The sequence below is a fragment of the Halichoeres trimaculatus genome, unplaced genomic scaffold, assembly GCF_033239565.1.
Source record: "Halichoeres trimaculatus isolate MK-OKI-2021-1 unplaced genomic scaffold, fHalTri1.1 fHalTri1_scaffold_10, whole genome shotgun sequence".
Taxonomy (NCBI): domain Eukaryota; kingdom Metazoa; phylum Chordata; class Actinopteri; order Labriformes; family Labridae; genus Halichoeres; species Halichoeres trimaculatus.
In genome coordinates, this window is record NW_027437187.1 from 2,763,491 (window position 1) to 2,783,163 (window position 19,673).

Consider the following 19,673-nt stretch of genomic DNA (forward strand, 5'->3'; position numbering starts at 1 on the left):
TCTCAGGAGCTTAAAACCATATGTTAAGAAACTTGTTAATTTATGACCGCATATGAGCACATTTTGATAATATTCAAGCAAAGCACATATATACAAGCTAGATATTCTAACATAAGTCATTACATTTATACAGCACAGCAATCTACAACTCATCATATCCTCCAACCGAAGCTCTCCTCTAGTTACAGCTTGCTTTTCAAACCATTCAAAAGAAATGTATGCCCTCAAATTTGTTTAAATCAAGGGAAAAAAAATCGCTCAAGTGATGAAGTTTTCTTCTACACTGCACGTCTGTACCAACGCCCACCTCTTCTCAGAGCTTGCATGCTATGGACTTCCCCAGCTCTTGTCAAATGCACAAGACTCAGTAAAGAGTATACAAATATTAAAATAAGATTTTTCTGTCCAGGCTACCAGAGAGAGCTCACTTACCGAAAAAATGATGGGTCCTTCGCTGTGTGGGTCACTCACAAAAGCAGTACTTGGTAAGGCACCGGACCAGTCCTGATCCTAATGTTCTCATTTCAGTGTAGATGTGTTTATGTCCTCTAAAAATATCTAAATGTTTAAACCCTCTCTGCTCCTCTCTTCTTTAAGGTTGACAGCCTATGTTGTCAAGGTGTTTTCTATGGCTAAGAATCTTGTGGCAGTGCAAGCCAACGTGATCTGTGACGCTGTCAAGTTCCTCATACTCAACACACAGCAACCTGATGGCGTGTTTAGGGAAATCGGGAAGGTTATCCACGAAGAGATGATTGTGCGTTTCCTTGTTATTGACATCAATATTTTAGCTTGATGTTTTGACCATAGATAACTAAGATATTGAAACTCTTTCACCTCACTGGCCATTGTTTAATGTAATGAAAACCATGTCTGTGCATGTGTAGGGTGACGTGCGTGGCGCAGATTCAGACGCCTCCATGACAGCTTTCTGCCTCATTGCGATGCAGGAGTCCCGAGCACTGTGCTCTGCCACCGTTAACGTGAGTATGACACTTCCTGGATCTTTGTTTTGATGGAGGTCATCTCTCTGTCAGTGTTCTGCCTTCACCCTGTGCTGGAGAAAAAAAGTTAGTCAGCTGCTTTAATTGTTTTTAGAGTTAGACAGTAAGTTCTGATAAGACTTGTGACATAGTACACATAGTTAATGCAAGCTGAAAGCTAGTCACCTGTATTTTTATTATTAAGAACAGTGTCAGAATATAGTTTTTAGAATTTTGAACCAATTTTTGCTCTTCTTTTTAAAAAAAAAAACAACAATCTCACCTAAAGTCTTCATCTCTGCCTTGCGAGTGGATGGATAAAGTAGACAATTTCCACAGAAATTGTAAGAGGGGCTCTGGCAGCGGCCGGGCTTTTTGCATTCATAAAATAGTTCAGAAACACAGGAGGGATGTCACCATACCTTATTCACGTGTTTGAGACTGACTTTACCAAACACTTTCACACATTTCTGGTTTCTGGTTTAAGTGATGTCAAAAGTACCTTATGCATATATATATATATATATATATATATATATATATATATATATATATATATATATATATATATATATATAATTTTTTTTTTTTTTTTTTTTTCCATATATGCGGTACAGCCGAGGGCATATACCATGACATGATACATGGGGGAGAGTTGCTCTTTGCAAAGCCCAACAACCCAATCAGTGCGAACATGTAAAAGTACCTGTGTGTATGAGGGAGAGAGATAGAAAGAGGATGAGAGAGGGCAGTGTGTGTGTGTGTGTGTGTGTGGGTTGGCTGTTTGTGTGTGAGTGTGTGTGTGTGAAAGGAGGGGGCTGTTTAGGCATAATAAACAAACACATGTGTTTCTCTGTCCCTCAATGACCTCATCAACCAGTATACACAGCTGTGTGGTTAGCATGGTAATGATGATGTCACAATAGGTGATGATTGTCAACAGAACTTTGGAACTCCTGTGTCTATTGATCGAAAGCAGGGGTACTGGGTTAGACGTGGGTCAAAAGCCCTGCATTTATGCTGAAAACTTAAGGTGTAGAAGATAAATGGATTCAAGGATTCAAGGATTCAAGGAGCTTTATTGTCATTTCACACATGTAAAGACATGGGGTGGAACGAAATTAGTTTCCCGGTCCTGGTATAAGCCCACAAATACACTATATAAATATAAAAAATAAAACACACTATACAAGTTTTTATATATATAAATATATATATATATATATATATATAAATATATATATATATATATATATATATATATATATATATATATATATATATATATATATATATATATATATATATATATATATATATAAATAAACAGTATAAAAGTAGATAAAAATAAACATGGACATTGTCAATAAAAACGTTTCAACACTTACTGCAAATGGACTGGAAAGTAGTGCAAGTTGTGCAGAGTTCTGTGCAAAACGGCATTGTGCAATGTTCGTGCATGGTTGTGAGGGAGGGGTGGTGTGTGTGTGTGTGTGTGTGTGTGTGTGTGTGTGTGTGTGTGTGTGTGTGTGTGTGTGTGTGTGTGTGTGTGTGTGTGTGGGTGGAGGGCAGCAGGGACTGCTGTAAAGGATAAAAACTTTTTATCCAAATTTGAGAGGTTTTGCAAAATTTTGGTGTCTCTATTATTAATTTTTTACGACATTTAAGTTGCAGAAAAAAACAAGTGAACCTCATTTAATTTAGTGAAAAGATATTCATTTGAATCAAACCAGTAGCCAGAGTCCTGTAAGATAGATAGATAGATAGATAGATAGATAGATAGATAGATAGATAGATAGATAGATAGATAGATAGATAGATAGATAGATAGACAGGAACTTAATTAATCCCTCAGGAAGGTTACCCAGGAAATTCAGATTCCAGCAGCTGCACCAAAGCATAGAACCAGCACACAAAGTAGAAAAAAATATATATTGGATACAAACTCAAGTTATATACGAGCACTATACTGTACACAGTAGCTGCAATTATAATAGTACTTTGGTTTTGTTTATAGAATTCACGTCATGATCTTAGGTTAATATATAAATGTTTGAGTGTGTGTGTTATCAGTTATCGGTATCGGCCTGTAGAAGCTGAAAGTTATCGGTATCGGTTCAAGCAAAAAGTTATCGTGCATCCCTAGCTGGGGTCACGCTGAGGGGCTCTTCACCCGGTGGGGGGTGAGTCTGGTGCTGAGGGGGGTGTCCGGGTCCTCAAAGCGGGCGTGGAAGTTGTTGAGAGCATCAGGCAGAGAGGGGTCCCTGGGGCATTGAGCATCTTTGGTGTTATAGTCTGTAATGCACTTTATGCCCCCCCACAAGCTCCTTGGATCGTTGGACGCAGAGTGTCCCTGTATCCTCTGGGCGTATGTGGACCTGGCCCTCTTCACTCCTGCAGTCAGCTTCCTTCTTGCAGCCCTGAGTGCCACCCTGTCAACTGTGATAACATTGTGAGAATCTGGAGACTCTGATGAACAGGATGATGTGTTTCCCAAGATAGTAGAGTGAAAAATGAGGGCAGGACAGCGATCTACAAATGTAGTTCTAAATGAAGCTAAGAAGATAAAAAGGTCAGAAAATAACATCACCAGAGATTACAGGCACATGAGGTTTTCTCTCACATTTGGGCAATTTTAGGCAAAACATTTTTTTTTGCCACAACACTCCCTTTAAAAAGAAGCAAGAGAAGTAAGTGAACGTTTTAATGTATTGTTTTTATTTTTCTATAGTTAAGATTTTGGGAGTTATGATAACTTGTTTATGAAAGTTGTAAGGTTTCAGCAGCAGCCTGCTTCACTCTAGCTAAAGAAGTTCAGCACTCTAGGAGCTGAGGTTTTAGGGCAAAATCTGAAAAGTTCATGTTGCTTAAACAGCAAAATCTCAAAAAACTGTTAAAGATATCTAAAAGTTACATCATAAATGAACAGCCAAAAGATTTGTGAACATTTTAAAGTAAAAATGGAGTCTGTGAGTGGAAGTTGACATGTCTTTCCTAGAGTGAGATACACTCCTGGTCCTCCTGATCTGACTGTGTAATAACTTTGTGGGCTACTTTCCTAATACTGGCATGAAGAAGTGACGGAGTTCAATGAGGAAGAGGAGACCCAATGGCAGCTTCAGTCCAACATCTTTATTTGAAGTTGACACAATGATGGCACATGGTCAAAAACCCTCCCTCTCCTCTCTTCTCCTGATGTCCCAGCCTTCTCTTATACTACTGGGGTCTTCCTAAATGCATGCATGCTGTCCTTGTATGGCCAACAGACTCTCTCTAGGTTTTTTGCTGTAGCCTGCAGTTACTGAGCAGATCTTGGTCAGGACAGCTGAGGGCACTAAATCAATCAATCCTGGCGAAATGAAGTCGTCATCTCAAGTTCACAGTTAGGCCAAAGTTGTCTAAGGGTCAAAGGTTAGCTCCTGCAGGCTCCTCAGACCTCTGCAGGCTGCTCTGCAGTTCACTAAATAAATCCACTTTAAATGAATCCTCAACAAAGTATGCCAAAGTTTTGGCATCTCATATTTAGTGGACATTTGGAGGAGAGAGACCTAGATTCCCATTTGTTCCTCATGAGACATTTTTTTGCTGTTTTTTTGCGAATAACTCAGGCAAAATTTCAGCAAATGGTAAAAAAAAAAGTGAGACCGCACGTTTTGATGTATAAATTGTGAGGGTTCTCTCAAAGCCCTCTGAGGAGTAGGGAAACCAAATTTTGGACGGAAGATGAAGAAAAAAGACGTGAACAGAAGAGCATAGCTTGCTATGGAGGAGAGGGGCTCGTTGGAAGCCAGAGCCCCTAAGTATTGTAGCATGACAAACTGACAAAACATTCAGCCATCATAGCATTGGTTTTGCACTCAGGAACAATAGTGTTTCAATGTTTCCTGTTTTGTTTTTTATATCTAGAGTCTACCTGGCAGCATAGACAGAGCAGTGATCTACCTGGAGAATTGTCTGCCCGGCCTTACTAACCCGTACGCTGTTGCCATGACATCATACGCCCTGGCCAATGAAAACAAACTGAACAGGGATATCCTTTACCGGTTTGTTTCTCCAGGTAAAAACTCTAAAAAGTCAGGTGATATTTGTTTGGTGCTTCATTGTTGATGATCTATGATGATTTCAGTCGTCATCATAGTCATTCAGTCATTCATTTAACGTTTGTTATTTTCAATACTCAAGTTTCAGGATTGGGAAATTGACTTCAGTTCCAGTTTGTTTCAGTTCTACATCTTCATAAAATTACATTTGTGTTTTTTTCATTCCTCAGAGATGTCCCACTGGCCAGTAGCTAAGGGACATATTTACACACTGGAGGCCACAGCATACGCCCTTCTTGCTCTGGTCAAGGTCAAGGTGAGTACTTCACAATAAAGAAAACTCCCTTTAGTCCAGTTTCATGGTTTGTGAGGGCAATGGGTTCTGGTCAGCTTGCTTGAAAAATGGTTTGTTGACTGGTTAGAGCATGTGCAAGTTTGTGTTGTAAATTGAATCGAACTGAAAATTTTCCCTAAAGGCAAAGTTTGACGAGGTAAACGACACTCCGCCCCTCGTAATCTGCATGTTGTTAAATATCCTATCAATTCAGGATTCTAATGGACGCCAACATTTACTACTCAGTGTCAAAAAGCAGAGTTGAAATGTGCCTTTACTCTGCTTCATGTGATGGTTGATTAGAGTCAGTCAAAGGCGTCTTCACTGTGGAGAATTACTTTAACATTTAAAGTGTCTCACTCAAAATGTACAGATACTTATCTTGGGTTTGTGACTCATTACAATCAAGCATTTAAGAAAGATGAGTGTTTAGTAGGTTATAAGCATGATTTCATGACCTTGTGAATAAATCACCTCTTGCCTGGTACGCTACATGTCTTTTAAACAGACGCCAGAAGTCAGTATCTCACACCATAAAAGCCATTGAACAGGACTGATAAAAGAATCTCAGTGACCACACAATGTTAACACTGATCCAACAGAAACTAAGAAAAGCACACGTGACTTTTCTTTAGACGGCACTTTTGAGGGCACTCTGTGATGGTTGGTTATTGTTTAGAGTCAACATATCAGAACATTGTCTGTCTTCTTTGATCTGGATGAAATCAAGAGCAGAAAATCTTATTGTTTTCTTACCTTGTGGTACCAAAGGCCTTTTGGAGATGCCAGACCTGTGGTCAGATGGTTCAACAAGCAGCAGAAGGTTGGCGGAGGCTATGGATCGACTCAGGTAATGAGGTTTCCTCTCTCCATCTGAAATACCTCGAGAAATGTTACATGTCCACGTTTGATAGAATGCCAAATCTCCTCATATTAATTCTCTCCAGGCAACCATTACGGTGTACCAGGCTGTGTCTGAGTACTGGATTAATGCTAAAGAACCAGAGTATGACCTGGAGGTAGAAATACAGTTGCCAGGAAGAGCAAAGCCGGACAAATTCAACTTTAACCAGGCAAACCACTACGCCACAAGAACATCAAAAGTGAGGAAGTCTTTCACACAGGCCCACTGTGGCTCTTTGGTTCTTTGATTAATTTTTGTGTCTTCTTCTCATCACTATGATTGTATTTGTGCTCACGTTTCCTACAGATCAATGAAATAAATCAGGATGTGGAAGTGACGGCCAAGGGAACAGGAGAGGCAACATTAACAGTATGTTCAGTGTGATTTTGTTGCCAGTCTGATGGCTGATGTTTCTCATTCTTACCTTCTTTGGTGAGTATTTTTAGGAGTGTCTCATGTGCTTGCTCTTTTCTATAATAGATGGTGTCACTGTATTATGCTCTGCCTAAAGAAAAGGAGAGTGACTGCAAGAAGTTTAACATGACCGTGACTCTTGAAGAAGGTAATTTCAGCTTTTTCTCTTGAATCACGTTTTTCCCTCTTTGGAAGCTGGCTGGTTGTTGTGGTTTCTCTGATGAGTAACTACTACTAATGTGTTTTTACAGAGAAAAATGATGAAGAAGAAAGGGTTTACTGGCTGAGAATAGAGGTCTTGTAAGTACAAATAAGAAATCATACAGCCAAGTGTCAACACTTGTTCCAATGCAAAGAATCATCACGACACAATAGAAAATTATATTTTCTTCTAAATTTGATCCAAAAAGAAAATCTGAAATTATTCTTTATTTATATATTTAGACTGAAATATTTCAGTCTTTTTTGTTTACAGTTTGGTGATTATGGCTTATCACTTAAGAAACTCAAATTTCAATGTTGACATACTACAACATTGTTACCATGGCGGCACTCACAATAGCTGCAGCTCACTGCTCTCCCAGCCAGTGCGTTGAAAACAGACTAATAGATGATCTTAAAACCAGATATAATGGACACGAACTCCTCCAGATAGGACAGGAGGTCATACAGAGCGTTACTGCTAATTTTATTGACTTGTACAACATCCCAGCAGACATAGCAAGAACTCCTGGGTCTTCATGGATCACTATGCCGGCAGAGAGGCAACATAGGCGGCAAAGAATGCAGAAGCAGGGCTGCAGGGCCGGAGTGCTTACATGGCTACTGAAGCAACCACACAAACCACTTCTTCCAAGCATCTTTCTCTCAGTGTACAATCCCTTGCCAACAAAATGGATGAACTGAGGCTCCAGGTTGTAGTTAACAAGATTGTTAAGGACAGCTGCATTATTCCGATCACGGAATCTTGCCTAAACTCATCCATATTGGACTTAGCTATGGAGCTAGTGGGCTAAATAGCCCATCGACAGGATAGGAAGAAGGATTCCAGAGAGAGTAGAGGAGGAGGTGTGTGCATGTGCATAAACAACAACTGGTGTGCTGACCCGGTGACTGTGGACAGCCACTGCTCCGTGGAACTGGAATATATGACTGTTAAATTCAGGCCCATCTACCTTCCCTGGGAGTTAACAGCGGTGTTTGTGACTGTTGTTTACATCCCACCCGATGCTAATGCTTGCGTGGCTAATGAACTACTCCACAGCAGCATTAGCAAGCAGCAGAGTAGACCCCTCCAAGCGGCACACATCATAGCAGGGGACTTCAATCATTTGGATCTTAAAACGGTGCTTCCCAGGTTTCACAAGCATGTGAAATGTGCCACCAGAGGAGCTAATACACTGTACAAGGTGTACTCCAACATCAAGCTGGGCTACAAGGCTAAACAGCTAGCGCATATATATATATATATATATATATATATATATATATATATATATATATATATATATATATATATATATATATATATATATATATATATATATATATATATATATTGGCGTACTGCAGATTTTGCAAGTTTAGATACATGGACTACTACAAACTGAACTTCAGCCAAACTTGTAGGCACCATAAGTATAGTTGGAACTTTTGAAAACAGCCACAGTGATGTGTTTTACATGTGTGAAGAGCCAAAAATTAGCACAGGACAGTGAGCTAAAAATGTAGTTACCAATGGAGCTGAAGTGAAAAAGTGGGTCAGACATAACATTACAGCAGGTTACGGGAAAAAGAGATTCTGTCTGACATTGGGGCATTTTTTGGCCAAACAGTGCAATCTTTTGCTAAGATACTCCTATTGTTAGAAGCAGGAGAAGCCAGGGAACATTTTAATGTATTTTAAATGTCTGTGGTGAAGATTCTAGAACTTATGACAGTTTGTTAGAGCAAGTTATACCATGGTCAGTGAGAATTCCAATGTCAACTGGCGTGCCTTAGATTGGTCTAATGCACGCCAGTTGAAAAGTTAGTTCGGCAAGTTAAATCACCGTTGTATCACTCCGCTGTGCGCGTTACCATAGCAACGCGTCACACACATTTCAACACATGTGAGGGCAGCCTGCGCGCCTACTGGGCCCTGTCTCTATAAAGCCTGGCTCACACTACAGGATTCTCGCCCGAGAGACTGTAGAGAATCCAGATTCGGTCCTCCCGACAATCGGGGAAGAAATCTGGTCGGGGACTAAAATCGGTCCCGACGTTCGGGCAAGATTATCTTCTAGTGTGAGCGGTTGACAGATGAATCTTTAGCCCCACGATCGTCTCACAGACTCGTTGGAGCCGCCCCGATAATTTTCAAACATGTTTGATATTTATCTGGATGATTATAACATTCTTTCTCACTGAGGATGACAACAGACAACTAGAAAGAGCCCCAGAGACCAAACAAGTGAAACTGAAAGGCTCCGGGTCAGCTGACTGCGCGCTCCACTGGCCCGCTCGAGACAGTTCAATAATGCCTTTAAAAATAACACATAACCACGCCATTTTCAGTAGCAAACTGTTGTTTTTGCAGTGTTCGGTGTGAGATCATGCCATTATTGGCTGATACAGCAACAGTTTCACCTCTGTCCCTCTGCGTGCACGTAATGGATGAAAGGCACCGCTGCAGACAGCTCCACTTCTCTCTCCTCCTGTCCCACCAGTGCCCTCAGATCAAACAACTGAGCACATGTGGTCCATCAATCTCTCTGGTCAAATTATTCATCATTTCTTTTAAAGTTTACAGTTTGTGAGACCATGGTATAAGCGGATTAAACAACTCGAAAGCGTGCATTAGACCGTTCTAAGGCACTCCGCGGAGTAACACCACTCCGCTGCGCGTCGTGGTGTTCCCACTCCGCGTCGTGCCTTAGAACGGTCTAATGCACGCTTCCTCGTTGTTTAATCCTTACTTATAACATCTCAGCAGCAGCCCCCTGAATGCTAACTGCTGCTGTCATGCACTCTAAGAGCAGAAATTTTTGTGAAATCTTGTGTGGCTAAGACGGTTAAATCTCTAAAACTGTACAATATCTAAAAGTTACACGATACATGAATAGACAAAACATTTGTCAGTATTTAATTTATAATTGATTATTTAATTGCTGTGAATGCAGTAATGCATTCACAGCATATGTTCTTCTGTGTCAAAAAAATTTCTTCTTCTTCTTCTTCTTCTTCCGCCCGCTTTTTTGGACCGCTAAAACTTCTACAAACTTCAACCGATTTTCACCGTTCAAACTTCAAAACGTGTGTTTTAGTGGGGTTCGGTGGGCTATGACTCTTCAGAAACTTTTCACAAATGCTTTACAAGATATTCAATGATTTTCGAAATTTCAGTCCCATAGAGATGAATGCGGAATTTTCAAAATTTTCTCCCTTCAGGACATTTTTTCAGCCTGCTTCAAACCCTTCTCATTTAGTCATATATTCAGCTAGAAATTTCATTGAAACTTCAAAATATTCAGCTATCTTTTGGCTTCATTCAGTGGGTTTCAAATGTTTCCTAGCATTCGTAGTTTCTTCACAATGACCCTTCAAAGGTCATGATGCATTTCAGCTCTTCCAGCCATTTAACATTGGTGTGTATTGGACGGAATGTTTCGGCTTAGAGTGGGAGAGGGGGAAACAAAACCTGGGAAACTTCTGGGTAAACTGCTCTCTAGGTCACAATTTTTGCCCCACATAGGCATATTATATGTCAAAATGTAGGTTATGTTGTCCTGCTTCTGACAAAGTGGTTTTTGAAGCAAAAGGATGGAGCACTTTTTCACAAAATGGCCAACTGTCGGGCAATGTCAGCTCCGGCACCCATGTACTCCAATGTTAATTCCTGAGGGGTTTTCTCAGAGATCAGTCAAATTTCCCTCATCTATCTATCGCTGTCATGGGCCTATTTCTGCATCTTTAGACATGAAATTTACACAGACAGCTTCCTCAGGGTCTCAGGATTCCTACGGTGTGATCATTTTTCTTATCGGCCCTTTGGTTTAGTTAGTAAGCTAAAAGGCTTACATGATTAAAAACTCAGGTCATTTCTTCCATAAATGTTCTTTAAAATTTACTTCATTGTTTCAAATTTTGAAAAGATGCAGCCATTTCAACTTTAAATTCATTTATCCATTTAACTGATTCATCCATTAATTTCCTTTCATCCAAGAGTTCATGGCCGGTTAATTTACCATTCTGCATTAGCAGTTGAGTGCCAGCTTTTCATGACTTAATTTAAATATTTTTAGACATAACTTCAGTCATTCATGTTCAGTATTCTGCTTTAGCAGTTCAGCACTAGCTTTTTATGACTTCATTCAGCCATTTTCAGACATACCTACAGTCATTCATGTTTAGCATTCTGCATTAGCAGTTTAGCAAAAGCTTTTCAAGACTTAATTCAAATGATTTCAGACATAACTTTAGTCATTCTTGTTCAAAATTCTGCTTTAGCAGTTCAGGGCAAGCATTTTAAGACTTCATTCAGCCATTTTCAGACAAATTTTCAGTCATTCATGTTCAGCATTCTGCATTAGCAGTTGAGCGTAAGCTTTTCAAGACTTTTTCAACCATTTTCAGACATATCTTCAGTCATTCAGGTTCAGCTTTTGTTGCATTAGCAGTTCAGCGCAAGCTGCTTCAGCATTCTGCAATCACAGCGCAATTTCTTCAGAAATTGCTTTTCTAGTTCAGTCTGTCATAGAAAAAATAGAATAGAACTTTATTGTCATTGTAGCAAGTACAACAAAATTGAAGTCCCAGCAGCAGTCCGGAAAACAAAAGTAAGAAAGTGTACAGAAATTGCAAAAAGGTCCCTAAAAAAATAGATGCTGACAGCTTGTTCATCATTATCCAGTTCAGCCAGTCTCCACCTCCACAGGGTCCAGGACTGAGCTTCTTCAGCAGTCTGTTCAGTCTCTGTCTCCTGGATCCTGTCTGCTCACAGGAGGTGAAGCTCTTCCAACATGGCGTTTGTGTCTGGTGTTAGCTCTGTTAGCCATGTCTGTGAATAGCGTGATGCTACTCTGCCTTCTGGTATTCCCTCTGTTGCTGGGTTAGCACAGCTGGCTCGTCCATCTTATTGGAGATAGATCTTACGTTCCCAATAATAATGGATGGAGAACAGGTACATGTCGTCACTTCTTAGCTCACACCTGAGAACCAGCACGTCATCCTCACTTCCTTCTCAGCTTGTGGGAAGACATCAAGCCTTACACCAGTTAGCATTGACATGCTACAGGCTGCTAACAGCTGATTTCACATGTAAACAATGCAGCCATGGTTACATGTCAGATCTCCAGACAAACACAGGAGAAAAGTAATAAAAATATCACTGAAGACACAAAAAGTTTGGAGTCCATGACCAACAAATGAGCTATACTAAGCAATGTGTGATGGTTTGTACTAAACCAACTGTAATTTAACAGGACCCAGAAGTGAGGCGGAGGCAGAGGAAGCAGTTTGAGGGAATTTATTAAATCAGAGAGATATGTAGATGAATCCAGAGTCCGAGCTTGAGAGGCAGTGATCCAGAGAGTGAAGGTGAGAGACTGAGAGAAACTGTCCAAATCCCAGAGAGTTGAGGCTGTGTGGCTGAGGTTGGGCTGCAGGAGGTTTGCTCGTGGAGGCACTGGAACAAATAGACAAACAGGGGATTAGAAAAGGGGACATAAGCTTAGAGCATGAACTAGAAATCCTTGTGATACTTAATTCCCGAAGATGGCCGCTGTACCACTGAATGAGCAGGAATACTCTGGCGCCGGGCCCCACTCCAGCCAGAGCTTAAGAGCTGGAGCTGCTGATTGGGATGAGATGCAGGTGTGTAGGAGCAGCCCAACAGAGAGGGGAGGAGGGAGACTGGGAGCAGTCCACCAAAGCAGCACACATGAATCACCACACAATGATCCACTACAAATACAAAATTATGAAAAAAAGAGACGAAAAAACTACAACAAACTGACAAAGACAAGAGAACTGCTGCAGAAGGCAGCCATAGCCAACAGGGCAGCACCTAGCAACATATAAGTGGAAGTATGCTGAAGTTTTAGCAGATTTTGTTCCCCTTTCATTTTAAAGGGGGAAATTTTGTCAGAAAAAGTTGAATAAATAAAAACTTTTAAGGGTAAGTCATAGCAATCATCTCCTGAAGAAGCTAAATAGTTTGGAAGTTCGATGGTAAAAATTGGACTAAATTTTAAGGAGGTGTGTGTGTGTGTGTGTGTGTGTGTGTGTGTGTGTGTGTGTGTGTGTGTGTGTATGTGTGTATGTGTGTGTGTGTGTGTGTGAGAGAGAGAGAGAGAGAGAGAGAGAGAGACAGAGAGACAGAGAAAGTGTTTTTTGGACTGTCAGAAAAATGCTGACATGAGAATCTGAAGACTCTGATAAACATGATGATGTGTTTCACAAGTCTGTAGAGCAAGAAATGAACAGCGATCGAAAAATGTAGAGACAAAGGTTTCTTAAGTGAAGAAGTAGGTCAGAAATAATAATTCCGCAGGTTATGGGAAAAAGAGGTTTTCGCTCACATTTTTTGGCCAAACAGTACAATTTTTTGCTAAAATACTCTGTTAGAGGCTGGGGAAGCCAGGTAACATGTTGATTAGGGCTGTGGAAATTGATGCAATTATAATGCGTTTATAATGCGTTTCACATTTCTAACTTCTGTGATGCGCGATTAATGTGCATGCGTTCTGTGTATGAGCCTTGGCCCACCCCTTAGGTTGGGAAATCAGGATTCAATACAGCACTAACATAACATTGTGGTTGACAGGTAGAAATGAATAAAGACAGTGTTTTGAGTGGGAAATGCAGCTGCAAAGCACTGCCAGATGGCCCACTGGCCATCCAGACTGTCCTGTGCTCAGTACAGCCAGCAGTCATACAAAGTAGACTTTAGCAGCTATCACATACACGCATGGCTTGCCTTCCTCATCGTGAAGCATCTGTTTACATAAAGTGAAATCTCATCAGAGTCAGCCCAAATAGACACAGAGAGCACTGCTACAATATTGGAGACTTTTTGACTGATGGTAAGTGGTTTTGGTCAGACACAGCCCTCTAAACCCTGGATTTGTTCAAAATGATGGTCAGGTGTGGACACAGTGATCATACGTCATGGATCATACGTCATGGATCCTAGTCATGGATCATACGTCATGGATCATACGTCATGGATCATACATCATGGATCATACGTGCTGTCTGCATGCTTGTGCTCGTGCATGAAGTGAACCGTGCTGAAGCCCACCTCCCAAAGCAGAGAAGTGAATCATGACACACTTGTGGTCACACTGGCCAAACAAGCTGGGGTTTGGGGCTGAAGCATCCTTAAGCACAACATGGTTTGCCAGTTCCTGAAATACCACTGGCTGGCAAAATGTACAAGGGCTGCAGAGAGATACAACCATTGAGAACATTATTGAAGTGTGAAGTGTCCAGGGAATTATGCAATTTTTGTCTGATCAAAAGTACTTGTTGGACAATTCATCTGTTGTTATGATGCATGAGCTCTATCAGTTTGTGTTGAGCTGCCAAATAAGAAAAAAAAAATGGCTATTTAGTTTTTTAAACTTGAAAATTATTTATGGCACATAATGGTACATTTGGAAAAGATTAAAGAAAAATGTTCAAACACTTTGAAATAAATTGCCAGTTAACTTTGAGCATTTATGGAATTAATTGGGATTAAATATTTCAATTGATTGATTGACAGCCCTAATTTTAATGTATTCTTTACTGTTTCTGGAGTGAAGATTCTGGAAGTAATGACTATTTGTTTCAGAGAGTTGTAACATCTCAGCAGCAGCCTTCTCCACTATGGCTGAAGACAACCTACACTCTCAGAGCTTGGGTTTCAGGTCAAAATCTGAAAAGTTTATGTTGGTTGAAAAGTGAAATCTTAAAAAATGTTTATGATATAGGCCACTTTCCTAATACTGGCATGAAGAACAGACGGAGTTCAATGAAGAAGAGGAGATCCAATGGCAGCTTCAGTCCAACATCTTTATTTGAAGTTTACACAATGATGGCACACAGACAAAACTCTCCTCTACTCTCTAAACCTTATGTCCTAGCCCCCTTTATACTACTGGTGTGTCCCTGAATGCATGCAAAGTACCTATTTATGGTAAACAGACTTTGTGTCAGTAGGTTGTTTTTCTGTAACATGTAGTCACTGAGCAGACCTTGGTCAAGACAGCTGTGGGCACTAAATCTTTCAATCCTGGTGAAATGAAGAGTCATCTCAAGTACACGGCTAGGCTAAATTTGTCCAAGGGTCAAAGGTTAGCTCCTGCAGGCCCCTGGACCTCTGCAGGCTGGGCTACAGCTCACTCTAAATGAATCCACTTTTAAATGAATGCTCAACAATACCTGAATACTCCTTAGATTTGTGAACAATTTGAAGCAAAAACGGAGTCTGTAAGTGAAAGTATGCTGAAGTTTTAACATCTCAAAGTTGAGGCAAATTTAGGAAGGCAGGTAAAGGTTCCCATTCATTCTCAATGGGACTTTTTTCACTGTTTTTTTGCAAATAACTTGGCCAAAATGGCTTGAAATAAGGAGAAAAGTCAGAGCGCACCATTCTCGATCAAACCACACAAACCACTCGTTGCAAGCCCGAGGCCCTAATTATCAGTGTTTAACAATACACCCTAAAGAGGAGTTATATAAGGTTTTTTTTTTGCCCAGCTTGATTCAGTAGCAGCTTTCAGACCTGGAAGGAGGATTTGCCTGACTTCAAATTAGTGCCATTGTTTTTTTGACCTGTCTTCTTGAAGTGAACATTGGATGTAATTGTACTGTCCCATTTCTGTTCAGGTACATAGACCCAGAACGTGATGCTACCATGTCAGTCTTGGATATCGGCCTGCTAACTGGCTACACTCCAAACACACAAGACCTGGAAAAAGTAAAAAACTAAACAGACACACTCACCAAAGCCACAAACAGGAAATCAGAGTTTATTACTAAATGCATGTGTTTGTATTTGTGTAGTTAGCCAAAGGACGTGCCCGCATGATTTCCAAGTACGAGATGAACACAGCCCTGTCTAAAAAAGGCTCCCTCATCATCTACTTGGACAAGGTAAGAGATCAATCTGTGATCCAGTCCTCTTTTGACACTTTTTGTCCCGTCTCACCTTTGTCCTCCATCTCTCTTCAGGTCTCTCACACACAACCAGAAGAGATCAGGTTTAGGATCCATCAGACTCTGAAAGTGGGAGTCTTACAACCTGCTGCTGTGTCTGTCTATGAATACTACGAGCGTAAGTTGTTCTAAAGTAGTTCTTACAGTATTCAGTACACGGTTTAATTAAATTTCCCTACAAGTTCCATGATGTTTGTTTTAAATCTCTTTGTATTTTGCTGCAGAAACACACTGTGTGAAGTTCTACCATCCACACAGGAGAGCTGGAGAGCTGATGAGGCTCTGCAGAAATGATGAATGTACATGTGCTGAAGGTAAAAAGATTTCAATGAATCTGCAAAAACCTTTTAAAAGGAACACTTGTATGCACTACAGACATCAGACATGAACTTTATGTCCTTAACATTTCTGTTCCCAGCTGAGGAAGTAATGTCCGATTTACTGTACGAATACTTTTAGCCAATCCTGGACAACATATGTCTCTTGATGGAAAATTTTTTGTCAAAGACAGTTTTTAAAATGAAAAATAAAATAGTGCATACGGAGGAACAGACTGATTGAAACAGTAAACTCCAAGCTGATTTCGTACTCCATGTTTCCTGTCAGCCCTAACGTGTTTTAGGTGACAGTTCTGTAAAGTTAGAGCGTAACAGAAGTAATGACAGATATGACGATAGAGCAAGGATAAAGGATGAAACCAGAGCTAAACACAGTTAAAACTCTGAGTCTCTCATATACAATAATCCGTTTAATTGAACTTTTATATCGCAAAACACTGAACAGAACATCTGCAGGAAATGTTTATGCTAACATTTCACATCATTAAACATAATGTTCAGATGTCCCTGTCATAAAACAAAGGCCTCCATAATCAGAACAGCTCTGGATACATATTAAGTCTTTTTAAGCGTTTTTTTGACTTTAAATGCTCATGATGTTCAGTGTGTATTTACTTTGTGTCCGTCATGTTTTACAGAGGATTGCAGCATGCAGAAGAAGGGTCAAATTGACAACGCCCAGCGGACAGCTAAGGCCTGTGAGAGTACACCGACCAGCAGAATAGACTTCTGTAAGAATGCATATGAGACGCTTTTAGCCCAAAGAATGTGTGTGTTTAATATTTCTGTAAGAGTCTGAGAGTAAGCAAAAGAGCTCACAATGTGCTTCTTCGCTGTCCTCAGTGTACAAAGTTCGACTGGAAAGTTTCACAGACGGTTTGTCTACTGATATTTATACAATGAGGATACTTGAAGCCCCCAAAGAAGGTGGGTATAAATCCATACTTTTTTACAAAGAAAAAATAAAGAGTTAAGTCTTTATAAAGGACCTTACATGGAACTGAATCTTTGTTACCATTCTCTCCTTTATTTAATCCATAGGAAGTTATGATGTGGGTCCTGCTGGTAGTCTACGCACATTCCTCAGTTACCAGCACTGCAGAGAGTCTTTAGACCTGAAGACAGGAAAAACCTACCTGATCATGGGAACATCTGAAGATATTCACAGAGACGAGCAAAACCAATCGTAAGTTTGGTCTTTTTGTTTTAATGTGTTTTTACCTCTGAGTTTCACTAGTTTATTTCCATTAATTAAAAGTTCTAATCCTATGTTTCAGTTTTAGGTCCTTTTAAACAGTGTAGAGATTTTCTCACCACCAACTCAGCAAGTGCTGAGTGCTGCAATGCCTCTCATCTGTTTTTGATACTGTGACGTGAAGCCAATCTGCGGACGCAGCCATATTTGATAATGATGCTGGCTTTGAGTTTCTTTTCTAACAGCTACAGACACTCACCAGTCATGCGACCTGAGCTGTGCCTCTGACTGGACAATCAAACAATCCTAAAAACTTCCAAACTGACCTTCCTTCTGACCTTAACCGTTTCTTGAACCAGGCTGTAAATATGTCTTTGATGCTGTAAAAGTCCGTCTTATGGTTGGGTGTGTTCGAGACTTCTGGTCTTTCTGCAGCCAGCCTCAAGCAGATTCTCAATGAACAGCAACTTTAGCACTTCTGCATAGGCTTCATTTTTACTAAACCTTATGTTGCCCCTTGCTCTTTATCTATGACACTAACAACAGGTAATGTGTTGTGCAAGTTTAACCCAAAGATTAGTTAGCTCAAAGATCAGATTAGAGAAACCAAAATGAACCAGTTTGAACTGCTTTAACATCCCCAATTTTCCCATCACGTCTTTTTAGTAGAGCCTCCCAGGCCTCAATTCCTTGTTTTCAATCTTTGAAATTCCCAAGACTAAATTAATTACGGTATCCTGTGGTAGAATAATGTTCACATACTTATCCTAACCAAACATGGGATCATTTGAAGAAATTAATAACACTGCACTAAACAGAAAGGGCTACAGGTAAATTGAAATATAAACAGACACAAAAAAATAGTACTCTCCATTTTTAAAAAGTTGTACCTCTTTGAAACCAGTCAAGTGTTAGCATGTTTGAGTATGTCCCTGTTGGTTTATAACACACCTTCAAAGATCAACCCCTGTCTCCATCTGTTTTACCCAGTCAGTGTGATCCTTGATCAGTCCCTTTGTCCTCTGAACCAAAACCCTAAGAACCAAATCCTGACCCCTTTATTGAATGTCAGGAACCAATCAGCTGTTATTGTTCCTTCTAAATGGTTTATGCTACTTTGGGCTAACTTTTCTATTTCTATTGATATGGTAGTTACTTGCTAAGGCAGGCACTTAGCTGTGTATTGCTGAAACCTCTTGATTCACTGCAACCATGTGAAGAACTTCTGTGTTTCTCTTTTCATTCTCCAGGTTTCAGTATGTACTGGGTGAGAAAACCTGGATCGAGTACTGGCCCACACAAGCAGTGTCAAGAGGACGAGTACAGACTGACCTGTTTGGGCATGGAGGAGCTGGTCCAGCAGTACGCACTCTTTGGATGTCAGCAGTAGAGGCACTCGAGGACATAAACTGTTTATTTCAAACAGTTATTTTGCATTTCCCAGCTGTGAAAAAATATGTGAAAATTACAGTGACACTCTTTTGTGATTAAAATATCAAGGCCTTGATCGTTAGCTAATGCACTAGTTGAAGTGCACATGCGTTCGCGTTCCGTCTATAAATAAACAACAGGTTCCCCCCTGTAAAACTATGGCTTACCTCACCGACTGGCTGCCAGAGCTGAGCAGAGTTCAGCAAAAACTCTGGGAGTTGGAATGCAGAATTTCCAAATTCAACAACATTCAGGACATCGAGAAACAATTGGAGATATTCCTCTTTGCAACAGTAACAGTATTCACCATTGCTGGTAAAATGGGCGACACAGTTCCTACGATCCCTTACTAGCTGCCATTGCTCCTACTTCGTCCTCGGACCAAGATCTGGGTGCCACTACCATAAACTGCTGGCTTTGCCTCGTAGCCAAGCCCAAGGCTCTGGTTAGCACCACAACAACACCCTGGGCCCTGGTGCGCAGTAGGGGGCCTAGGGAAGAGAGGAGGTAACGTCCATCTTACTGAATCTCCTGAGACACAGTTGCAGGTGCGATATTTAAACCATGATGAGTTGCCTCCCCTGGCTAATTCACAGGAAAGCAGAAAAGCTTCATAGCGTTTTGCCCTCCCAGCAACTTGGTGCCAACCTGCTAGTTGGTTGAATGGCTGCCCCTCTGCCTGCTGCTCTCTGCCTAACTTTGCGCTCACTCTGCTGGGATCGTCCTTTCGTCATTCTTGGGGCTGTCCTCTGATACCATCCACGATGAATAAGGCTCTGGATTGCTCTGCTGGTGCTGCAGAACTCCAAACTCCACTTGTCCCGCCGGCCGACCCACCCTCAGCGGTGACT

General features: G+C 40.7%; 1 protein-coding gene across 1 annotated transcript in view; it reads left to right on the forward strand.

Annotated features, from left to right (window-relative positions):
- LOC141796316 (complement C3-like) overlaps positions 1-18,781 on the forward strand; it is a 42,945-nt gene extending 24,164 nt beyond the window's left edge. Inside the window, 20 exon segments of the mRNA XM_074677354.1 lie at positions 410-485; positions 598-757; positions 888-983; positions 4,890-5,040; positions 5,254-5,333; positions 5,661-5,665; positions 6,129-6,207; positions 6,305-6,460; positions 6,568-6,630; positions 6,742-6,823; positions 6,927-6,975; positions 15,529-15,619; positions 15,706-15,795; positions 15,874-15,976; positions 16,083-16,172; positions 16,835-16,927; positions 17,040-17,123; positions 17,238-17,382; positions 18,642-18,695; positions 18,697-18,781. Of these exon segments, the coding sequence (XP_074533455.1) occupies positions 410-485; positions 598-757; positions 888-983; positions 4,890-5,040; positions 5,254-5,333; positions 5,661-5,665; positions 6,129-6,207; positions 6,305-6,460; positions 6,568-6,630; positions 6,742-6,823; positions 6,927-6,975; positions 15,529-15,619; positions 15,706-15,795; positions 15,874-15,976; positions 16,083-16,172; positions 16,835-16,927; positions 17,040-17,123; positions 17,238-17,382; positions 18,642-18,695; positions 18,697-18,781 (1,832 nt within the window).
- The last annotated feature ends 892 nt before the right edge of the window (positions 18,782-19,673 follow it).